This window comes from Rutidosis leptorrhynchoides, chromosome 4 (assembly GCF_046630445.1).
Source record: "Rutidosis leptorrhynchoides isolate AG116_Rl617_1_P2 chromosome 4, CSIRO_AGI_Rlap_v1, whole genome shotgun sequence".
Classification (NCBI taxonomy): Eukaryota; Viridiplantae; Streptophyta; class Magnoliopsida; order Asterales; family Asteraceae; genus Rutidosis; species Rutidosis leptorrhynchoides.
This window is the reverse complement of record NC_092336.1, coordinates 47883367-47903548: the sequence shown is the minus strand read 5'-3', so window position 1 is coordinate 47903548 and position 20182 is coordinate 47883367. Positions and strand designations below refer to the sequence as shown.

General features: G+C 32.7%; 2 protein-coding genes across 2 annotated transcripts; one reads left to right on the top strand and one right to left on the bottom strand.

Annotated features, from left to right (window-relative positions):
* The first annotated feature begins 431 nt into the window (after positions 1 to 431).
* LOC139840613 (large ribosomal subunit protein uL10z-like) lies at positions 432 to 3045 on the top strand. Its single transcript, XM_071830869.1, has 3 exons — positions 432 to 846; positions 2815 to 2905; positions 2988 to 3045. Exons 1-3 carry the CDS (start codon positions 432 to 434, stop codon positions 3043 to 3045), a joined length of 564 nt encoding a protein of 187 aa, XP_071686970.1.
* Positions 3046 to 3096: 51 nt separating this feature from the next.
* On the bottom strand, positions 3097 to 19175 carry LOC139840612 (uncharacterized). Its single transcript, XM_071830867.1, has 13 exons — positions 18868 to 19175; positions 15409 to 15520; positions 5568 to 5680; positions 5230 to 5355; positions 4924 to 5126; positions 4754 to 4829; positions 4582 to 4668; positions 4411 to 4491; positions 4301 to 4333; positions 4143 to 4196; positions 4010 to 4051; positions 3301 to 3379; positions 3097 to 3221 (listed from the first exon to the last, which is right to left on the bottom strand). Exons 1-13 carry the CDS (start codon positions 19045 to 19047, stop codon positions 3097 to 3099), a joined length of 1311 nt encoding a protein of 436 aa, XP_071686968.1. The 5' UTR covers positions 19048 to 19175.
* Between the last annotated feature and the right edge of the window lie 1007 nt (positions 19176 to 20182).

Below are 20182 nucleotides of genomic sequence, written 5' to 3'. Positions count from 1 at the left end.
ATACGGGTGCATACGAGTAGAATTGTTGATGAAACTGAACGAAGATGTAATTGTAAACATTTTTGTTAAGTAGAAGTATTTTGATAAGTGTATTGAAGTCTTTCAAAAGTGTATAAATACATATTAAAACACTACATGTATATACATTTTAACTGAGTCGTTAAGTCATTGTTAGTCGTTACATGTAAGTGTTGTTTTGAAACCTTTAGGTTAACGATCTTGTTAAATGTTGTTAACCCATTGTTAATTTAAATTATTTTTCTGTCGCCGGAAAAAAAAAAAGAAGAAAAAGAAGACATTTTCTTTTATTGGGCTTGATTGATTGATCTTAAAACCGCAATATTAAGCATCAAGCAAGGCCCATTAATTCAACATACTAACCCTAAATCCCTAATTACCCCGACCTCTGTTCTTGCTCTTCCATCATTTCAATGGCTTCCAAGGCAGTAAGAAAGGTAGTTCACCACCAAAAATTACTCAACCACCTCAAAAACAACACTCATATTCTCTTAATTACTGCTGACAACCTTAATGCAAATCAAGTCAAAGCCGTAAAGGAAGGTTTACACAAAGAAGCTTCGTTTCTAATGGGAAATAACGCATGGTTAAAACGCTCAATCGCCATTCATGCACCGGCTACCGGAAACAACGCTTTCGCCGGATTGGTTCCGTACATTTCCGGTAAAGTTGGGTTGGTATTCACTAAAAGTGATCCTGAACAAGTGAGTGAATTTGTTAGTTCAAGTATTAAACTGCGGCCGCTTTTGTGTTCTTCTATGGATATTGGAATGGGTTCGATCTGGCAGTGGTTGATGGTTACTCATTTTGATCTGGTTGATAACGCAAGTCATGTTTGAAATTCATATCTTGGCCTTTTTTATGATAAATAATGATAATGAATATATGATCTTTGTTATTCAAATAAATTGGCGAATTATGTAAGATGTTTTTAATAATTTGTTTCACTATAGTTTTTTGGAACAGTTAAAAATGCAATTTTGTTCCCCTTCTAATACTTTTTCATTATCATGTGTGTTTATTGATGATCTGCTTATTGAGATGAAAAGATATAAACTCTATATATGTAAATTATAATAAGATCGAGACCTAAATAGCTGTGTGCAGACCTGAACAAGAAATGATCAACTTAACTGAATGAGATTACTTAAATCAAGATATAATTGAAACTTCTAATCACCATAAAAAATTAGCAAATCAAGATTACAGAAATGATCAACTTGAATGGATGAGGTTACAGAAAGCAAATTTAGTGAGACTAGATCACTGAAAAATTTGCTTGAAATATAAAATTCACGATCGATAATAGTGAGTCGGAGTGGAGTTTGTGGCTGAATTCGATAATTGTTAACACGAGTCTTCTTGTTACATATTGGGGTCTTCTGATTGGAAGCAAGTACGGAGTACTATTTTACTCCTGCATCCTAATGATGTTGATCAATTAGAAATGATCTGCAAATGTTTATTTGCAGCACTTGAAACCTTGTTTGTCAACAAACAATACTAAACCTTTGTGTTGTATCTCATGTGGTAGTGGTCTGCAGTTCTTAGCAAGAGATCTCTTTAGCCTTTATCAAGGGCTAAGCCGCTAGGAATGGCTTGATGGCTTGTTGGGAGTGTTGGGACGAAGTGATTCTCATTAGAGAAGCACGAGTGGAACGACTTTAGTGTCGGTAGGTGTCTAAATGAAGCGATTAAGCGTCGGGGGCTTTGTTGGCTTGCTGGCTAGCTCGTGCAATCAATAAAAAATGATTCGCGTTAGTAAGCTAGCTTTGTAAGCTAAGCAAGCCTGGTTCTCCGAGCACTACGGTAGGACATGGATCGTAATGGAGTTTGACTCCTGCGGGGTGCAACATTGCACAAAAGGTTGCCCCTTTACCCTTGAATTCCACCTAAGTGTGTCTTCTGCACATCGAGTTGCGGGGGCAGTGGGGAGGGGGGTTTTACCGCCCATGCCCTCGGATTGAGCAGGGTTTTCTCCTGGGCAGCAGTTGGGTTCGGGTTATGCAACTGTGTGAGATGAACGCGTGGGTAGTTAAGTCCCCCTATGATCCCGTAATGCTGTTAACAAAAAAACAACAAACAATACTAAAGTTTGAGTAATAGTATGTCACTGCAAAATGAACCATGAACTGGAGAGTTCCAAAGCCATAGATAAATAGTAAAATCAGAATAATTTCAATTTCAATCATTATATGAAACAGTAGTGTTACACAAATGTAGTGCATACAGACTGAAAGCCATAACATACATCAAGAAAACATGTAACAATAGCTATAACTTAATTCTATTACTACTACTGGTGACTATTAGTATATAACTACTTTATATACTAAGAATTCTTAATACTATCTTATGTTTTCATATTAGGTATATCATATACAAATACCCCTAAAGAATGGAACTTTCGTCCATTACGTTGTACCTAACTTTATATATTGAAAAAACAAAACATATCTTTATTATATACGTAACCAGATGGAAGGTGCAACGGTAAATGCACTAGAATACCAAGCCAAGATAGGAAAAAAAAAATGCTTGTGCTTAGAATAATAGTTCAAGGATCCACTGGGATACAGTTGTCGAGTTTTGAATCCGGGACAGGTGGTTTAGCGGGCTGGATCATGATGCTCTGAATGAAGGCGATCATCTGCACATGTATAAATCTTTTTAGTAGTAACTTCTTAATATCTTTATATATTGGCAAATAATTTCAATATAATCGTTATATGAGAGCTTTTTGCTTTGTCATCTGAGGACAACTTATATGTGTTCCTGATATGTTTGCTTATACAGTTATAACTCTATTGGCGATTGTGCGAATCCAAGAAAACACAAGTTTTTTGTCAGGTGGCAAAATGGGCGGCTGGATAACTGGTCAAAAACGGTAACATGTTACCTATCAAATACTTTGAAATATTTTATTGGTATTAATTCTTCAAATATGATTATAAAAACATATTTTTTAGATTATACCTTTATAATGATGAGGGAAAAAGTGATTTAGGAGCTCCTATGGATGAATAATACAATTTGGACGATATTTGACCCATTTTCTTTAACCAATTATTTCTACTATTAGAGATGAAGCATTATTTTGTTAGTAAATTGTGATGATGTCAAAGCTCTTACCACTGCAAATGCAGCACACACAAGACTAAAACCAGGAAACTCAAATGGTGCGTTGTCAGACAAGAACAAAGCTGCAAGATAACGTAAAAGAACCATTAGCTTCGGTTAAAATCTACCCAAAATATTGCAAAACCTTGAAAAAAGTTTCACCTGTTAGAGGACTAAAAATTAGTGGAGATATAATACTGGCAAAGGAACATAGGCCTGTAATACACCCTTGAGCCTTTCCCTGTAAAGAACCAATAAGTATAATACAAATCTTTAGTAACTATTTAGATTTAACTAGTTGTGGAGCCCTCGCTTCGCGCCGGGGGCTCCGTTTTGAATGCGAGTTAAAAAAAAAAAAATCTTGATCTATTTTGTAAAAAAGAATAGAATTTTTTTCGACATCTAACATTGAAGGGTTGTTCCTTTTGTGAAAGTAGCTTCTTTTAGCGTTAAAGTTAGCTGATCTATTTTGTAAAAAAGAATGGTTTTCAACATCTTTTAGTAGCATTGAAGGGTTGTTCCTTCTAAGAAAGTTGCTTCTTTTATCGTTGGAGAAAAAAAAAAGATGTAGCACAATAGTGGCCTATGTGGGTCCTACTGTTTGAGCGCAGTGTACAAGTCGGTAAAGTGTGGTGAGTGTTATAATTCAGTATTTTTGGTGTTAGTGATAGGATAAATAATAATTTAGAATATAGGTATAAAGTGGGGGGGTCGATTTGTATTTTAATGGAAGTTAGGGGTTAAGTTTGTGAAAAGTGAAAAACTAAACAAATAAGACAAATTTTGTCTATTAGTTATATTGGTAATTTAGATGTAATATGTATGTGTAACGTTATAATCCTTTAAAAAAACTAAATGTGCTTCAGATTACCTGCTCAGTTGGACCAACTTGTTTGGATACAATGCTCCGTAACTGAAATCATAATACGATTGTTAACTTATTTTCAAGAAAATTATAATGTAAAAGTTAACGAAATAAAATACATCAGACAGAGTTAACTCACACTTGGTCCAGCAAAAACAGCTAGAACCTGAAACATGGCTGCAAAATAGATAACCTGTTTGATATAAAATTTATTAGTAAAACCAACACGTTTATATCGAAAATGTGTTAAAAATCAGAACTTGTTAATTGTAATCGCTAGTTGACCACACATCATACCCAGGATGACCAAGCAACGCTGTAAAGAAAAATCTGCATTATAGCCAAATAGTATATCAGAGTGTAACCAAATGCAAGATTTTGTAATTAGAATTTAGAAATTTACTTACATGAACACAGTTAAAAATGAGGCCGATTGCCAGAATTTTTTCTTCGGTGATTACTCTAGCCAATAGGGGCATAAGAACCATCTGCACACAAAAGTTGAGTAAATTATAACTTATAATATTATCTTTAAAGATATAAACCGTTACCCGAAAAAGTATATCTAAAAGACGTACTTGAGATATGATCCCTGCTATACCGTTGATGATCATCAAGTCAGCAAATTGGTCTTTATCAAAATGAAATTCAGCCTTCAAATAATACTGCTCGATACAAAAGTGACTAATTAACAAAACGTTAAGTCACTAAAAGTAGCATCAGAATATATAGTTATTGTCTATTATGTACCAATAATGCAGAATAAAGGCCTAATTCGCCCAGACTGCTGAAAAATGCCACAATAGCTGCTTGCGAAAAAGTCCAGCTGCAAAAAAATATAATTCAATAAAAAAAAAGTGACGTGTTACTAATAATAACTGTAAACCATAAGTCTTGCAGGTACTATAAGAATATCATACCTGCTCCTCAACAATGCAATTGAATCATGCAACGAAGGAGTTGAACGCAACAGCTGGCGGTTTGTTTTACTACCTTTTTCGAGAAGTGATTCATTCATTGATTCTTCTTTCAATGAAACAGAAATAACCGCTGCCTCCATACTTGATTCAGGCAGGAAGATTCTCATGTAAACTACAGAAACCATAGCCACTACTGCAGCTACCTAAAACAATAAATATAAATATAAATAAATATAAATACTAATCTTAATAACAAGCTGTAAATTTGTAACCTTTTACATGATGTAAAACTTAACTGAAAGTTACCTGGAAAACAGAAGCAGCTGAGGGGAGAAAGCGAGTGGATAGATTACCAAAGACAAATGAACATGATGAGATGCCCGAAAGGATTCCAAACTTGGATGCACGTGTTGACAATGTCACGTTATCCGCCTGACACAAGTGTATAAATGATGTTACTATGAAAGTCAGATTAGTATTGACTTTCTCTTTTCACTTTTTGGTAGACATGGTATCGAAATCACGTTGATGAATGATGAGTCACCAGTGTTGTAGTTATTTCATGTATCCAATTTAAAACAAAATGGTACAGTACTCCTAACCGAGTACATGATTAAATGCAGAGATATAGAAAGATGTTTTACCACATAAGCATGTGCAAGGAAAAGCACACTTCCTTCACAAATCATGGAGGTGAAGGTTTTGAGCACATAGTATGCAAAGAAGTAATTCCTCTCCCTGCTGTATGCCAATATTACTGTAAACACATAACAGTCATGATGAGTCTCTAAGTTATATGTACATAATCATCATACTCATATACATATACATATACATAATCAAATGACTACTGATAAACTATGTTGATCACTTAAGCGGTCAACATGTCACGTTTATCTAAGTACATAATCAGTGATGAGCCATTTTGGTATTTAATTAATTGGCTGTGAAAATTATGAACAATCAGTCATATAGTTCTATGGTCTGGTCCAAGATTATCATGTTCTCTAGCCCAACATGTTATTTATTAAGAAAATACTGTGTGATCTTTATAGTAAGTGTTTCAAGTTTAATATGTATCCATAGTAAAGTCAAAAGCCCATATTTGAGACCAATTTACATCTTTGTACTAGTATTTTGGATTGGCTTTTCTAGAGTGTCTTTTTGCTAATTAATACACTACATCATTCTTCAGAGTTATCCGATTGTATCTTTGTTCGTTCGTTCATCTTTTGATGAATTATCCGTTGTTTTATAGTATTCGTTTTTTTAGCTAAAAGAAAAACTAACTTATGGCCTTTTTTGTGCCAGTTATGTTTAGCATGTTATCTTAATTGAGGTGAACAAGTCTATTTTGTAAAGTCAAGAATATAAACTTGTTGTGAAAGATTTTTGTATGCTCATAAGCATAAGTTATGGAGTATTACATTTGCCAATTCAAACACCACCGAAGATTACGTTTATAGTGACAACCAACAACATGAACTGAAAGTTTGTACTAGTGCTTGTGTCTTTCTAAGTTTCTAGTACAGGGCATGATTGCGACAATGGTGAATTGGGTGGTGATGACATAAATATGAGAAGGTAGTGGTAGCTTTATTCTAAATGTGTAAAAAGTGGACTTGGAACTTGGAAGGTTACATGTGATAAAGAAAAGAAAAACAAAGGGTATCAAGATAAAAAAGATGACTTGGAAGTTGGACCGGCCTAAAAGCAACAAAATGAACTATGTGTTATAATAATAATAATAATATAGATATGGATAGTCAATTTTGGTGTATACATATAGTCAATTTTGGTACACAAAGTATGTATTTTTATATTGAGATTTTAGGCTATAAATACTCATGAATGCAAGCATTAAACTTGCACCATTTCACACACTTACAAAGTGTTTCTTTCTTTCTCCATTATCATCTTTGTTCTTACACTTCATTATTAGTATTCTTAATCAAGAATCAAATCACTAAAGGTAGTTATAAGCCTACTGAATTATAACATCAAGAATCAAACCACTAAAGGTAGTTATAAGCCTACTGAATTATAACATCAAGAATCAAACCACTAAAGGTAGTTATAAGCCTACTGAATTATAACACGTTATCAGCACGATAATCTTAATACTAAATATGGTTGGCTCTGCCACCAAAATGATATATGGTCGGTTATACCACCAAAATGATATATGGTCGGTTATACCACCAAAATGATATATGGTCGGTTATACCACCAGAATGATATAGGTCGGTTATACCACCTGAAAAAATATATGGTCGACACTGTCGCCAAATTTTCATTTATGTTTACTAATATTTATATTTTTGTTATATAACATTTATTTATGATTGCTTACACATGGTCGACACTGTCACCTACTTATCATTTATGTTATATTAAATTTATGTTTAATGTTTATATACTTATGAATATAAATTGACTCTAATTTATCATGATGTTTGTTTTAATTTTTGATAATAGAAAATGTCGAATCTGGAAAAGCTTAAATTTACTCCTTTAGAATCAACTGGAAACAACTACATGCCATGGGTTATAAAAGTAAAAATGCATCTTAAATCAATGGGCATTCTTGAAACCATAAATGAAAACAACACTTGTTCTGAAAAAGAACAAGCTACGGCATGTTGCTTTATTCATCAACATATTGATGAATGCTTACAAAATAATTATGTGACTGTAGAAGATCCCCATGTTTTATGGGAAGGTCTCAAAAGCAGATTCAATAATCAAAGAGAAATTTTACTTCCAGCTGCAATGGAACAATGGAGAACATTAAGGTTCCAAGACTTTAAGAAAGTAAATGAATACAGCTCAGCTCTGTATAATACATGTTCACAACTTAAATTCTGTGGACATGAAATTAGTGATGCAGACATGATGGAGAAAACTTTCTCCACAATGAATGCTGCAAACATCACAGTGCAAAGAAATTTGAGAATGCTAAAGTTCAAAACATATCCTGAACTTAATTCATATCTCTTAGTTGCAGAGCAAAATGATGAGCTATTAATGAAAAATCAGCAATCCCGTCCTACTGGTACACTTGCAATCCCTGAAGCAAATACTGCAAATAATTATAAACAGGGACAAGGACGCGGGCAAGGTCGTGGTTATAATAACCATCACCATCATCATGCCAAAAGCCATAACTATGGTAGAAACCATCCTTATGGTAATGGTAATGGGCGTGGACATGGTCGTGGTCGTGGCCGTGGTGGTCAAAGAAATAGTAATCCACGAAAATATAAATATCAACCACAAAACAAGCCCATTAAACAAGATGTTGAAGAAAATTCTTCTAAAAATTCTGAAGAATCTTGCTACAGATGTGGTAGAATGGGCCACTGGGCTAATACTTGCCGAACATCTAAACATCTTGTTAAGATGTATCAGGATTCGCTGAAAGGTAAAGAAAAGGAAGTAAATTTTGTGGATAATATTGATCCAACAGTCACTGAGAAACCATCTGATTTATATGAAGATTTCTTGAATGTTTAAGTTGTGTGTTTTTTGAAAAATAAACGATTTAATATCGTCTGTCTTTGTCATTATGTTTGCTAAATGTTTCAGTACTATCTATTTGCGTTTAAAATATTGGGTAATATTAATGTACTCACTATTTATTTCTTATATATGAAGTTCAATATGAATTTTGCTGGAATACAACATCAATCAAGTGGTGGAGATCTCTGTATAGCAGACAGTGGAACTACACACACTATACTTAAATCCGAGAAATATTTTATTGATCTAAAACCAACGGAAGGAACTATACATACAATATCAGGACCTGCTAACTTGATAAAAGGGATAGGAAAGGCAAATTTCATACTACCAAATGGTACAAAATTTTTAATAAATGATGCCTTATTTTCTCCCAAGTCAAGCAGAAATTTATTGAGTTTCTCCGACATATACCTTAACGGGTATGATTATCAGTCAGTGACAACAGAAAATGAGAAATATTTAAGTATCACTGACAAGAGTCATGTGGTTGAAAAACTGCCAAGACTTAGTTCTGGATTACATTATACACATATAAATGTACCAGAAATACATATGGTAGTTAACGAAAAATATATTGATCCTGGTGTATTCAGTTTATGGCATAACAGATTAGGCCATCCAGGATCAACAATGATGAAAAGGATTATTGAATGTACTCATGGACATCCACTAAAGGATAGAAAAATCCATCATGATACAATGGTTCCATGTACATCTTGCTCTCTTGGAAAATTGATAACTAGACCCTCACCACTTAAGGTTGAGAAAGAATCACCAATGTTTCTTGAAAGAATTCAAGGTGATATATGTGGACCAATTCATCCACCATGTGGACCATTTAGATATTTCATGGTTCTAATAGACGCATCTAGCAGATGGTCTCATGTTTGTCTGTTATCAAGCCCTAATGTGGCATTTGCAAAATTTCTTGCCTAAATTATTAAATTGAGAGCTCATTTTCCTGATTACACCATTAAAAGGGTGAGACTTGATAATGCTGGTGAATTTACATCTCAAGCATTTAATGACTATTGCATGTCTATAGGAATTGTTGTTGAACATTCTGTTGCTCATGTGCATACACAAAATGGTTTAGCCGAGTCATTGATTAAACGTTTACAGTTAATCGCTAGACCATTGATAATGAGAACAAAACTCCCTGTATCTATATGGGGTCATGCAATTTTACATGCTGCTGCATTGATTCGCATCAGACCAAGTGCAAGTCATAAATATTCCCCCCTACAACTTGCTTTTGGTCAAGAGCCAAATATTTCCCATCTTAGAACATTTGGTTGTGCAGTGTATGTTCCAATTGCGACACCACAACGTACAAAAATGGGTCCTCAAAGGAGGTTGGGAATATATGTTGGATATGAAACATCTTCAATATTAAGGTATATTGAACCTATGACAGGTGACGTTTTTACAGCACGTTTTGCTGATTGTCATTTTAATGAAACATTGTTCCCTAGATTAGGGGGAGAAATGAAAAATAAAGAAAATGATGTTTCATGGTGTGAACCTCAATTAAAGTATCTTGATCCTCGCACAAAAGAATGCGAGACAGAAGTTCAAAAGATAATGCATATACAAGAACTTGCAAATCAATTGCCTGATGCATTTACAGATACAAAAACGGTGACAAAATCATATATACCAGCAGTAAATACTCCAGCTCGAATTGAAATTCCAAAAGCTGGCAATAACGTCACTCATGAATCTTTGCCACGTCAGAAACGTGGAAGACCAATCGGTTCAAAGGATAAAAATCCTCGAAAAAGAAAATCAGCTGATAATGAAGTAAAAGAAAGTGTTCAAGAAGAACCACAAATCAGTACTCCTACTGCAGAGGAGATTGATGATGTCAATACAGAAATTGCAATCAATTATGCATATTCAAAAATATTATGGAACCGAAATAAAATGAAAAATCTTGATGAGAAATTTTCATTTAATGTTGCATATGACATCATGAATAATGATGATGATCCAGAACCAACATCTATGGTTGAATGTCAAAATAGACATGATTGGGCTCAATGGAAAGAAGCAATACGAGCTGAATTAGAATCACTCAATAAAAGAAAAGTTTTCGGATACATCATTCTCACTCCTAAAGATGTGAAACCTGTAGGATACAGATGGATTTTTGTCCGAAAAAGAAATGAGAAAAATGAAGTTACAAGGTATAAAGCTAGACTTGTAGCTCAAGGTTTTTCTCAAAGACCGGGAATTGATTATGAAGAAACTTATTCTCCTGTTATGGATGCAATTACTTTTAGGTACTTAATCAGTCTGGCAGTTTCTAAAAATTTAGAAATGCATCTCATGGATGTTGTGACTGCTTATCTATATGGATCACTTGATAGTGATATATATATGAAGATACCTGAAGGATTTAAGGTACCAGAAGCATCAAATGCAAAGCCCAAAGAAATGTATTCGATTAAATTACAAAGATCTTTATATGGGTTAAAACAATCGGGACGTATGTGGTATAACCGATTAAGTGATTACTTGATAAGCAAAGGGTATACAAATAATCTTACTTGCCCTTGTGTTTTCATTAAGAAAACAACATCCGGATATGTGATCATAGCTGTTTATGTTGATGATCTTAACATCATAGGTACAAATAAAGAGATCCATGAAGCCATTCAACTTCTAAAGAAAGAATTTGAAATGAAAGATCTCGGAAAAACCAAGTATTGCCTTGGTTTACAAATTGAGCATATGCCTAATGGTTTACTTGTACATCAAACAACATATACTGAAAAGATTTTGAAACGTTTCAATATGGACAAGGCAAAACCATTAAGTACTCCTATGGTTGTTAGATCACTCAATGTTGAAGCTGATCCATTTCGTCCATGTGAAGATCAAGAAGACATTCTTGGACCAGAAGTACCATATCTTAGTGCAATTGGAGCTCTTATGTATCTTACAAATTGTACAAGACCTGACATTTCTTTTGCAGTTAATTTGTTGGCAAGGTTCAGCTCTGCTCCTACCAAAAGACACTGGAATGGGATCAAACACATATTTCGATACCTTCGAGGAACTACTGATTTAGGATTATTTTATTCTAACGAATCAAAACAAGATTTGGTTGGTTATGCAGATGCAGGTTATTTATCTGATCCACATAAAGCTAAATCTCAAACTGGATATGTATTCCTAAATGGAGGTACTGCAATATCATGGCGTTCTCAAAAACAAACACTTGTTGCTACATCGTCAAATCATGCCGAAGTGATTGCATTACATGAAGCTACTCGAGAATGTTTTTGGTTGAGATCAATGACACAACTCATTACTGATTCTTGTGGACTAGAACGCGATAAAAGTCCAACAACTATCTATGAAGATAATGCAGCTTGCATAGCACAGATGAAAGAAGGGTAAAAGTGACCGAACCAAACACATACCTCCTAGATTCTTCTCATACACTCAAAATCTCATTAAGGACAACGAGATTGAAATGAGATATGTTCAATCCAGCAAAAACTCTGCTGATCTTTTCACGAAAGCACTTCCAACTGCTATTTTCAGAACACACGTTCATAACATTGGCATGAGACATGTTCAAAAGATGTAACAGCTGAAGCGATGTCTACTTGAGGGGGAGTCAACTCCATGCTGCACTCTTTTTCCCTTAGCTAAAGTTTTTTTTCCACTGGGTTTTCTTTAGCAAGGTTTTTAACGAGGCAGTAATTTATAGTTGATCTTCAACAAAATAAAATTGCTATCCAAGGGGGAGTGTTATAATAATAATAATAATATAGATATGGATAGTCAATTTTGGTGTATACATATAGTCAATTTTGGTACACAAAGTATGTATTTTTATATTGAGATTTTAGGCTATAAATACTCATGAATGCAAGCATTAAACTTGCACCATTTCACACACTTACAAAGTGTTTCTTTCTTTCTCCATTATCATCTTTGTTCTTACACTTCATTATTAGTATTCTTAATCAAGAATCAAATCACTAAAGGTAGTTATAAGCCTACTGAATTATAACATCAAGAATCAAACCACTAAAGGTAGTTATAAGCCTACTGAATTATAACATCAAGAATCAAACCACTAAAGGTAGTTATAAGCCTACTGAATTATAACACTATGTATGACTTGGGTGCTTTACTTCTTTATACAAGAATTAATTGATGAAGAAAACGTAAGAATAAAGGCATGAATTTATAATGTGTTAGCATCAAAATTATATACTCGTGATAAGGTAATAAGTATAAGTGGATCCTTTAATATAGAAACCAAACAATTTAAAGCTTAAAAGCTTGAGAAAATATTACTATAATTAATACAAATAGTACAACTTTTTGTGATATCTTGCAATACATATTTTAAAGTCATAGTTTTAGCCATTTATTGATCCTTACGCCGTAATGATCTTGCCATTTACCACTAAATTTATTTTAAAGTATTGTATTGTACATTAAAGAGAGCATTTAGTAGTGTATGACTAAAAATATGAGAGTAAGGATCAATGTCGATAAAATGAGGGTTTTAATAACAAGTCTTAACGTCTTTATAATTCTTAGATATTACTCCCTCGTCTCAAAATTATTGTCCATCTTGACTTTTTAAATTTTTCTTGTACAATTTTGACTTTGCATATTTTTGTTTGTGTTATATAATATTTGGTAAAACCAATGATAACACATTTTAAAACTGAATCCGTTTATATAATTTTCAGCAAATTTTGTATAACACAAATAAAAATATTTAAAGTCAAAATTAAAAAAAAAACAAAAATTGAAAATCAAACGGTACAATTATTTTGGGACGCGGAGAGTAATATTCAAATTTAATACTCATTAATTAAATATGGTATTTAATTTTAGTGTTTGTATTAATTACATTATAAAATAAGATATATAATAAGGAAATTACGAATTAATAAAATACAACTAAACATGGACCACACGAGCTCCCACTGAGAAAAATAAAATAAAATTAATATATTGACGATAACTCTTAGAAAATCTTTAACGATGCATAAATGTATTACACTTCAATTACTAGTACTATTTTAAAGTTATAATATATTTTTTTAAGTTATAATATACGGAGTAATCGTTATGTCTAAATGAATTTATGCGTAATTTTAATGGGATAGAAGAATTATAAAATAAATACCACAGTATATATTTATGTTTATAACTTTACAAAACATGAAGAAAAGTTACTCCATATTCTAGTGTGATATGTAAACACACCCATGTGGCATACGTCTTCGATATCCTTCTTATTCCGATATCATGTTTATGTTTATATTATTGTATAGATATGTGTAGGATATGTAACGTTATTTTCCGGGTTATAATAATAATAATTTTTGTGTAAAAAGTGTAGATTGGCAGGGACACCTTAACCCTGTGTTGCCTTTGGCAACCCACCAAGCCAACCCCGTAATAGCCGGATGCCTGTAAATCACCTCCACCGAATACCCCATGAGTGGCAAGCACTTTTCAAAAAAATAAAATAAAAAATAATTCATTTACATTTTAATTTTAATTTTCTTTATCCACTAAGAAACCGACACTTACTTTTTCTTTTTAACTTTATTCTAATTCTAATTTCTGATTTATGATCTAATTAATAAGGTAAAATTTTCATTTTTTACTATATCAAGTACGAACTGAATCATATTTTAAATAACTGTTCAATGGAACGTGTAAATTATAATAATCCAAAGTGATACGGAGTAATATATATGCAAACTATGTAATTAGCGTTAAATCTTCCACCAAGAAAAAAGCGAATTATTTGCCGTCCAAACAAAAGTAAAGATTGCGCCAACTTGAAAAGCCCAAGAAAATAACAAGACAACCGCCTAGGAACGGTAACTAGAAAATCTTACTACTATTTTTTTTACTCCGTATTATTTTTTCATATACTTTGTTTTTCCCCCCCCCCCCCCTTTGAACGACGATATTGAAATCGAATGCTCTCATTTGTCACTTGCACGCGCTTTAAGAGCAAAACGACGATGTTAACAGTACCATGGAAGGTTGGGAAAACCCAGAGAACTTCCCAAATCGCATTTATGTTGGCAGTAGCATCAAATGTTGAAAACTCACTGCTTGGATTGAGAATCGAACCTGGTTGGCAGTACCCCAAGTTGGATCTTACCCTCATATCACTCAAGCCAAGTTTCGGTTATAATGAGAAGCTAATAATAAGAGGCGATAGCCAGTAAAAAAAGCTTGATTAAGCTTGAAACTATATCTTTTGTTTTACAAGTGTTATGTAAATTAAATGAAGTTACGTTTAAATATGTAATTGACTTACATTAGAAGAAAAAAAAAAAAACTTATTATATATAGTGCTATGACGGGTAATTATGTACTTTATTTTTTCATTAGCTCTTATTTTAGAAAGGGAAATGCTAATGATAACCCTTAGGTTGTAATTAGCATTTTCCAAACAACTTTAATTTAATGTGTCGAACAATGCGTTAAGCTGAAGATTATAGAAAAATAAATTTTAAGCTCCCACAATCTAGCCAAACACATAATATGTTTCAAATAAGACGGTAAAAAAAATTATATGTCACTTCAATTAAAGTCTCCTAATGAAAACACGTTATGATTAATATATAGGGATATCTTTAATATCGAAACCAAAGAGCGTGTCATCATATTGTCCTTCATTTTTAATCACGATTATTAATTTTTCTTTGGATGATGTTATTATCCTTGCCGTCAACATAAGATCTCTTACGTGCGTTGTTTACTACGGTCATATCATTTATTTTAAATTGTAAACATGATTTTGAATACTTTGTTAAAAAATTTAGACACGATTTTTATTTATTTGTTCACTTGCTAAAAAACACCTTACCAAATAGCATCATTTATACATCAACTATTTCATAAACATAACGGGGTATCATTTGAAAAAGGTGAGATATGTAGATAATGGCGTACCCAAAGGTAAAGTAGTAAGAAGCATCGGGAGAGTGAGCATGACCTTCCTCCCATATTTGTCTGAAAGACTTCCGATGAGAGGCATCATCACTAAGCTCCCCATCCCTGTTACCTGCCATTTATATATATTTACATACAGTCATCTCTCTCGATCATCACACTTTACTCGTCATCCTGAATAGCATAGCATCAACACCGAAAACTTTATCCTTTTTCACTTTACTTTCGTTTCAGACTAGTCATATTATGAGTTACGAGTGATACTTTTTCAAAAGAATCAACAATTACGCATAACTAAAAGTAGAAATCAAGATTGATTGAAGTCGAACTTAGCACCACTTTCCTTTTTTTTAACTGGGTATTCGAACCACTATGCGAGCCGACTAATTTCAAGACGACTACCTATTTCACTTTACGTAAACCTAAAGTCATCGAGGATGAACCTCCATCGCTATGAAGGAGATTAATTTTTTCAGTTTTAAGAATTATAACCCATAACCCTCACTTTAAAAGGGTAAACACTAACCATTTAACTCGTACTCATGGATTTCCTAAAGTAATTTTGAACACGAGGTTTTATGATATGTATTTTATTATATCGTTTTGTTTTATTATTTTTACTTTAATATAAATATAAAAAAACTTATGATATGTACCTAGCAGATTAAATGAGTCATGGGTAAGATTACACTGGCCAAAAGTTCTGAGATCACCGATAATGATGATTGTGACATTGAGTAGACAATGGTTTTTTTTTTTTTTTTTTTTTTTTTTTTTTGTTTTTTTTTGTTTTTTTTTTTTGTAGAATGCCTGTGAGTTGGCAAAGTTGGGGGTTGTAATGAGTAAAGTTGTTGGAAAGAGTTGTAACGGGCTGTTTACTTTTTATTTGAATCAAGTTATGTTTTCATTTGCCTTTTAATGATGAGAGATGTTTGATTCTATGTCTCCTAGAAACAGGACAATTTTCAGATAAGTGACAGATTATGTGAAAAATAAACGACAATTTTACTTACCGAGTTAAGAGTTGTACGGAAACAGACCATTAAGTGGATAGTACACGGACCCTAAGTGGTGTGGTATAATATGATTAGAGTTTGTGTTTAAAAGGTGATTAAAAAATAGTAACCGAATTAAAATAAAAATCAAAAATAAAAAACGCGTTTGATTTTTCGCATTTGTATTTAACATATGTCCTATCTAAATTTTTCAACAATCACACATTACAACCTTTTCTTGAGCTTTTGTGATGGCACCTGAGAGTGTCTAGGCTTACAAACGCACTGTTATCAACAGTCTTATGGGTAGTGAAAATGACATTTAATTTGTATGACAGGTTTTGGGCTCGATCCAAACATCTCAGATTAGAGTTGCCCATTTAACAACCTTTTGTGTAAGGAACTAAAAAGAAATACATTTTGATATAGTGTAAAATAAAAGTTTTACATTGCCTCTCTTTTTGGTATTGGGATACCGTTGAAACCTATGGTTATTGTAAGTTTGACTACCTCCACTTGTCCCCCACCATATTTGAAAATGAAAAAAAGCCTAAATGTTTGAACCATATGTTTGAAAAAAAGAGAGTATATAATACAAATATATAGGTAACTTTTTCCATAAATATTTACAATTAAATAAATATTCACAAAAATATTCCATAAACTAATATTCCGTAGTTAATAGCATAATATAGAAAGAAACGTGAATAATGATTTAGTCATCTCGTTAACTATTTATTGTAAACTTTTTCTTTGCGAAATTTAAGTGGTCACAACATGCTACTTTTGTAATACTCCATAATAATCATTTACTCCGTCTCAAAATTCTATATATGTGTAACATAGTATATGCTTGATATCAATAAAGGAATTGACATCTGACGATGGAAATATCATCATCATCTGAAAATGAAACATAAACCATAGATTGGAGACAAAAACAGTGAAAGTGAAAGCAATCAAAGATTACTCTCTTCATCCCTATTTTATCGTGTGTAATTTCATTTTAAAATAGTTTAAATTAATTGTTCACCCTTATAAATAAAGAAAAATAATTAGATAAAGTACTTTTTTACCCTAACTTATGCATGTAGAATCAAAATTTAGGTGAAAAATAAGGGTTAAAAATGTAAATTAAATAAAAAGTAAATAAGCACAAGTGATTATTACTTTTTCTTAAATTATTTGACTCTTATCTAGTAACGATCAAATTGAGACGGATAGAGTAATTAACACATGATATCTACAAAACTGAATAAAAAAATATTTTTACCTCCACTAAGTAATGTAATTACCATTTTTACATAATAATCTCATTGAATAGATGTATTAAGTTACTCCGTATTTCTTAACTACTCCGTATTATACTCCGTATAAAAGATCAGAGTTCAAAGTAATCCTTCTGAACATGGGCGGATTTGAGGGCGTGCAACACGTGCGCTTGCACAGGGCCCATAATCTCAAGGGGCCCATAATTCAAAAATATGCAGTACTAATGAAAAACTTAACCTAATTTTTGTATATACAAAAGGCCTATTTTTTGCTGATTGAACAGGGTCCATATGAAAATTTAAAATCGACGGACGCCCTGCTTCTGAAACATACTTTATGTCAACGTACAGGTCTATACTTTGTTCCTTTTTGCAGAGTACTCCGTACATAGACCATTGTTGCATTTATGTATGCGCAAAAGCAGTTCACTGGATTTAAATTCTAGTAGTACTATTTTGTATATTGCCTCATAGGTAAAACCGAAGTATTCTTCTTAATTCTTACTATGATATTACGGAGTATTATTTATATTTATTATTATTATTATTATTATTATTATTAATAAATAACTTTACTCCATATTTTTTTTTTTTTTTTGTAAGCGAGTAACCCTCCTATGAACGAGCACATTGGCTCCCCATAGAAGGTAAAACCTCGGGTAATCAAGCTCCCCGAGCGCGAGACCTGGTACCGGGTGAATTGCGCATTAATGCGCACCCTCTAGTCACACTCCCTTTTTGAACAATTTGGCATAGCCAGGAATTGAACCCGGATGGTGTAATTTATTGGGTAACTCGGTGGCCACTCACGCAAGCCTGAATGGTTCATATTATTAGTAACTATTGGTAAATTGGTACGAGTAAATGGTATTGGTATCAAAAATAAGAATTAAGAATATTTAAGAATATATATTCTCAACAAGTAAAAGCACAAAATAAACATCTCATCCAGATTTTTACCGACGAAGAAAGCAAGAGAAGCCCCATCAAAAACATCAAAAGATAAATTGTATTTTTATTATTTATTAATTAATTTATTTATTAATATATTATTTCTTGATAAAAAAGTGCAACAAAAAATAACATATATACTAGTAAAGTGATCGAAAACTACCATGCAGTTAATATAATATAAAATTAATTAATTAAATCAAATTAATTTTAATTTACTGAAAAAAAGAAAAAGTACTAACCGCTTGTTGAACTCCGGTGAGATAAATAGCCAAGGAACATTCATCTTCACCGGGACAAAGTGCGGCCATGCTGACGTCAGTTATGGCCGGAACCACCATGAAATTTGCAAAATTAAATACAAACACAGTCATAAAAAGGTGGCCCAACCCTGAGGATATGATGGTGATCTTCTCATCCATGATGTAAATTATGATGATGGTGGTGAAAATAATGTTGATAAAAAAGAAGAAGCAATGCTTAATTTAGAAGCCTACACCACCTTCTTTATATATATGATTATATATGCAAACCAAAAAGAGATGTCACTGTTAATAAGTGTACCTCATGAAGCAAATGAGTCTCACAAGCCAAGTTACAATATTATTATTACTCACTCTTCACTCTTTTTCTAGGCCTATTCATATTGGGATATCGTGTGCTTTTGTGAAATTACTATATTACCTCTATTGGCTAAGAGTGGAAAGAGGACCAAATTGGTCAAAAATTAGACGTTTTGAGCTTTTATTTCATTTTGATTAGATTTTGATTTAAAATAATTAAAATGGATGTGAAAGGAATTGGTTTTGGATTTGATTTTCATGAAAGAATATAAATATACTTGTATGAGTACTAAAGTTTTAAAATACTTTGTTGTTAATTATTTTAATTTTAAAGTACTTTGTTGTAGATCATTTTACGGAGTAATTTATTTTCGAATATCGAATAGACAATGCTAGAAAAACTAAACAAAAATATGAGCAAATGTTACAAAGCCAAAAAATAAAACAACTGCAATCATGATATGTGTTTCGAACATCTACTCTTAATGTTAAAGAACTTATTAAGTATTTTCTCGATTAGATATTTCGATCATGTTTAGTCTTACATCACCCAATTTTAACCTTTTTTTTTTTTTTTTTTTGGAAAGTCAATTTTTTTTTTATTAATCTATAAAAATGATTACAATGAAGAGCTATTAGCTCAAATATATGTTGGTAATTTTAGTGTCATTCAACGTACATTTTAGTTAGTTGTGATTTATCTGAATGCAGGTGTTAGCTAGCTATACTTAACAACGGGGTTCGGAGAGTGTGGAGTACACGCCCGTAAGAGTTGGCTAATAACTGTCGCGCAAAATGCGGGGGTCAAGGGGCAGCACCCCTGGCGGGGTCCAACCGAAATTGCACTATTCGTTACTTAGAAAAAGTGCATTCCAACCCTTTCAGCGAATAGTTATACCTTTTCGGTATAACTGATTTTCCAGCCAAAACGAAGGGATACGCCCTTTCATTTCCTAAATGTTTTCTATAACAGATTTATGAACGTTTCATTTGT

What these genes read in the sequence shown, in the direction of transcription:
- LOC139840613 (XM_071830869.1), top strand. Translation starts at nt 432, where the DNA reads ATGGCTTCCAAGGCAGTAAGAAAGGTAGTTCACCACCAAAAATTACTC. An exon ending in TGATCTGGTTGATAACGCAA is followed by an intron (nt 847 to 2,814) that starts GTCATGTTTGAA and finishes TTGCTTATACAG; the next exon opens with TTATAACTCTATTGGCGATT. An exon ending in TGGATAACTGGTCAAAAACG is followed by an intron (nt 2,906 to 2,987) that starts GTAACATGTTAC and finishes CATATTTTTTAG; the next exon opens with ATTATACCTTTATAATGATG.
- LOC139840612 (XM_071830867.1), bottom strand. Translation starts at nt 19,047, where the DNA reads ATGGATGAGAAGATCACCATCATATCCTCAGGGTTGGGCCACCTTTTT. An exon ending in CTGTTTTTGCTGGACCAAGT is followed by an intron (nt 4,052 to 4,142) that starts GTGAGTTAACTC and finishes TTATGATTTCAG; the next exon opens with TTACGGAGCATTGTATCCAA. An exon ending in AAGTTGGTCCAACTGAGCAG is followed by an intron (nt 3,380 to 4,009) that starts GTAATCTGAAGC and finishes GGTTCTTTACAG; the next exon opens with GGAAAGGCTCAAGGGTGTAT.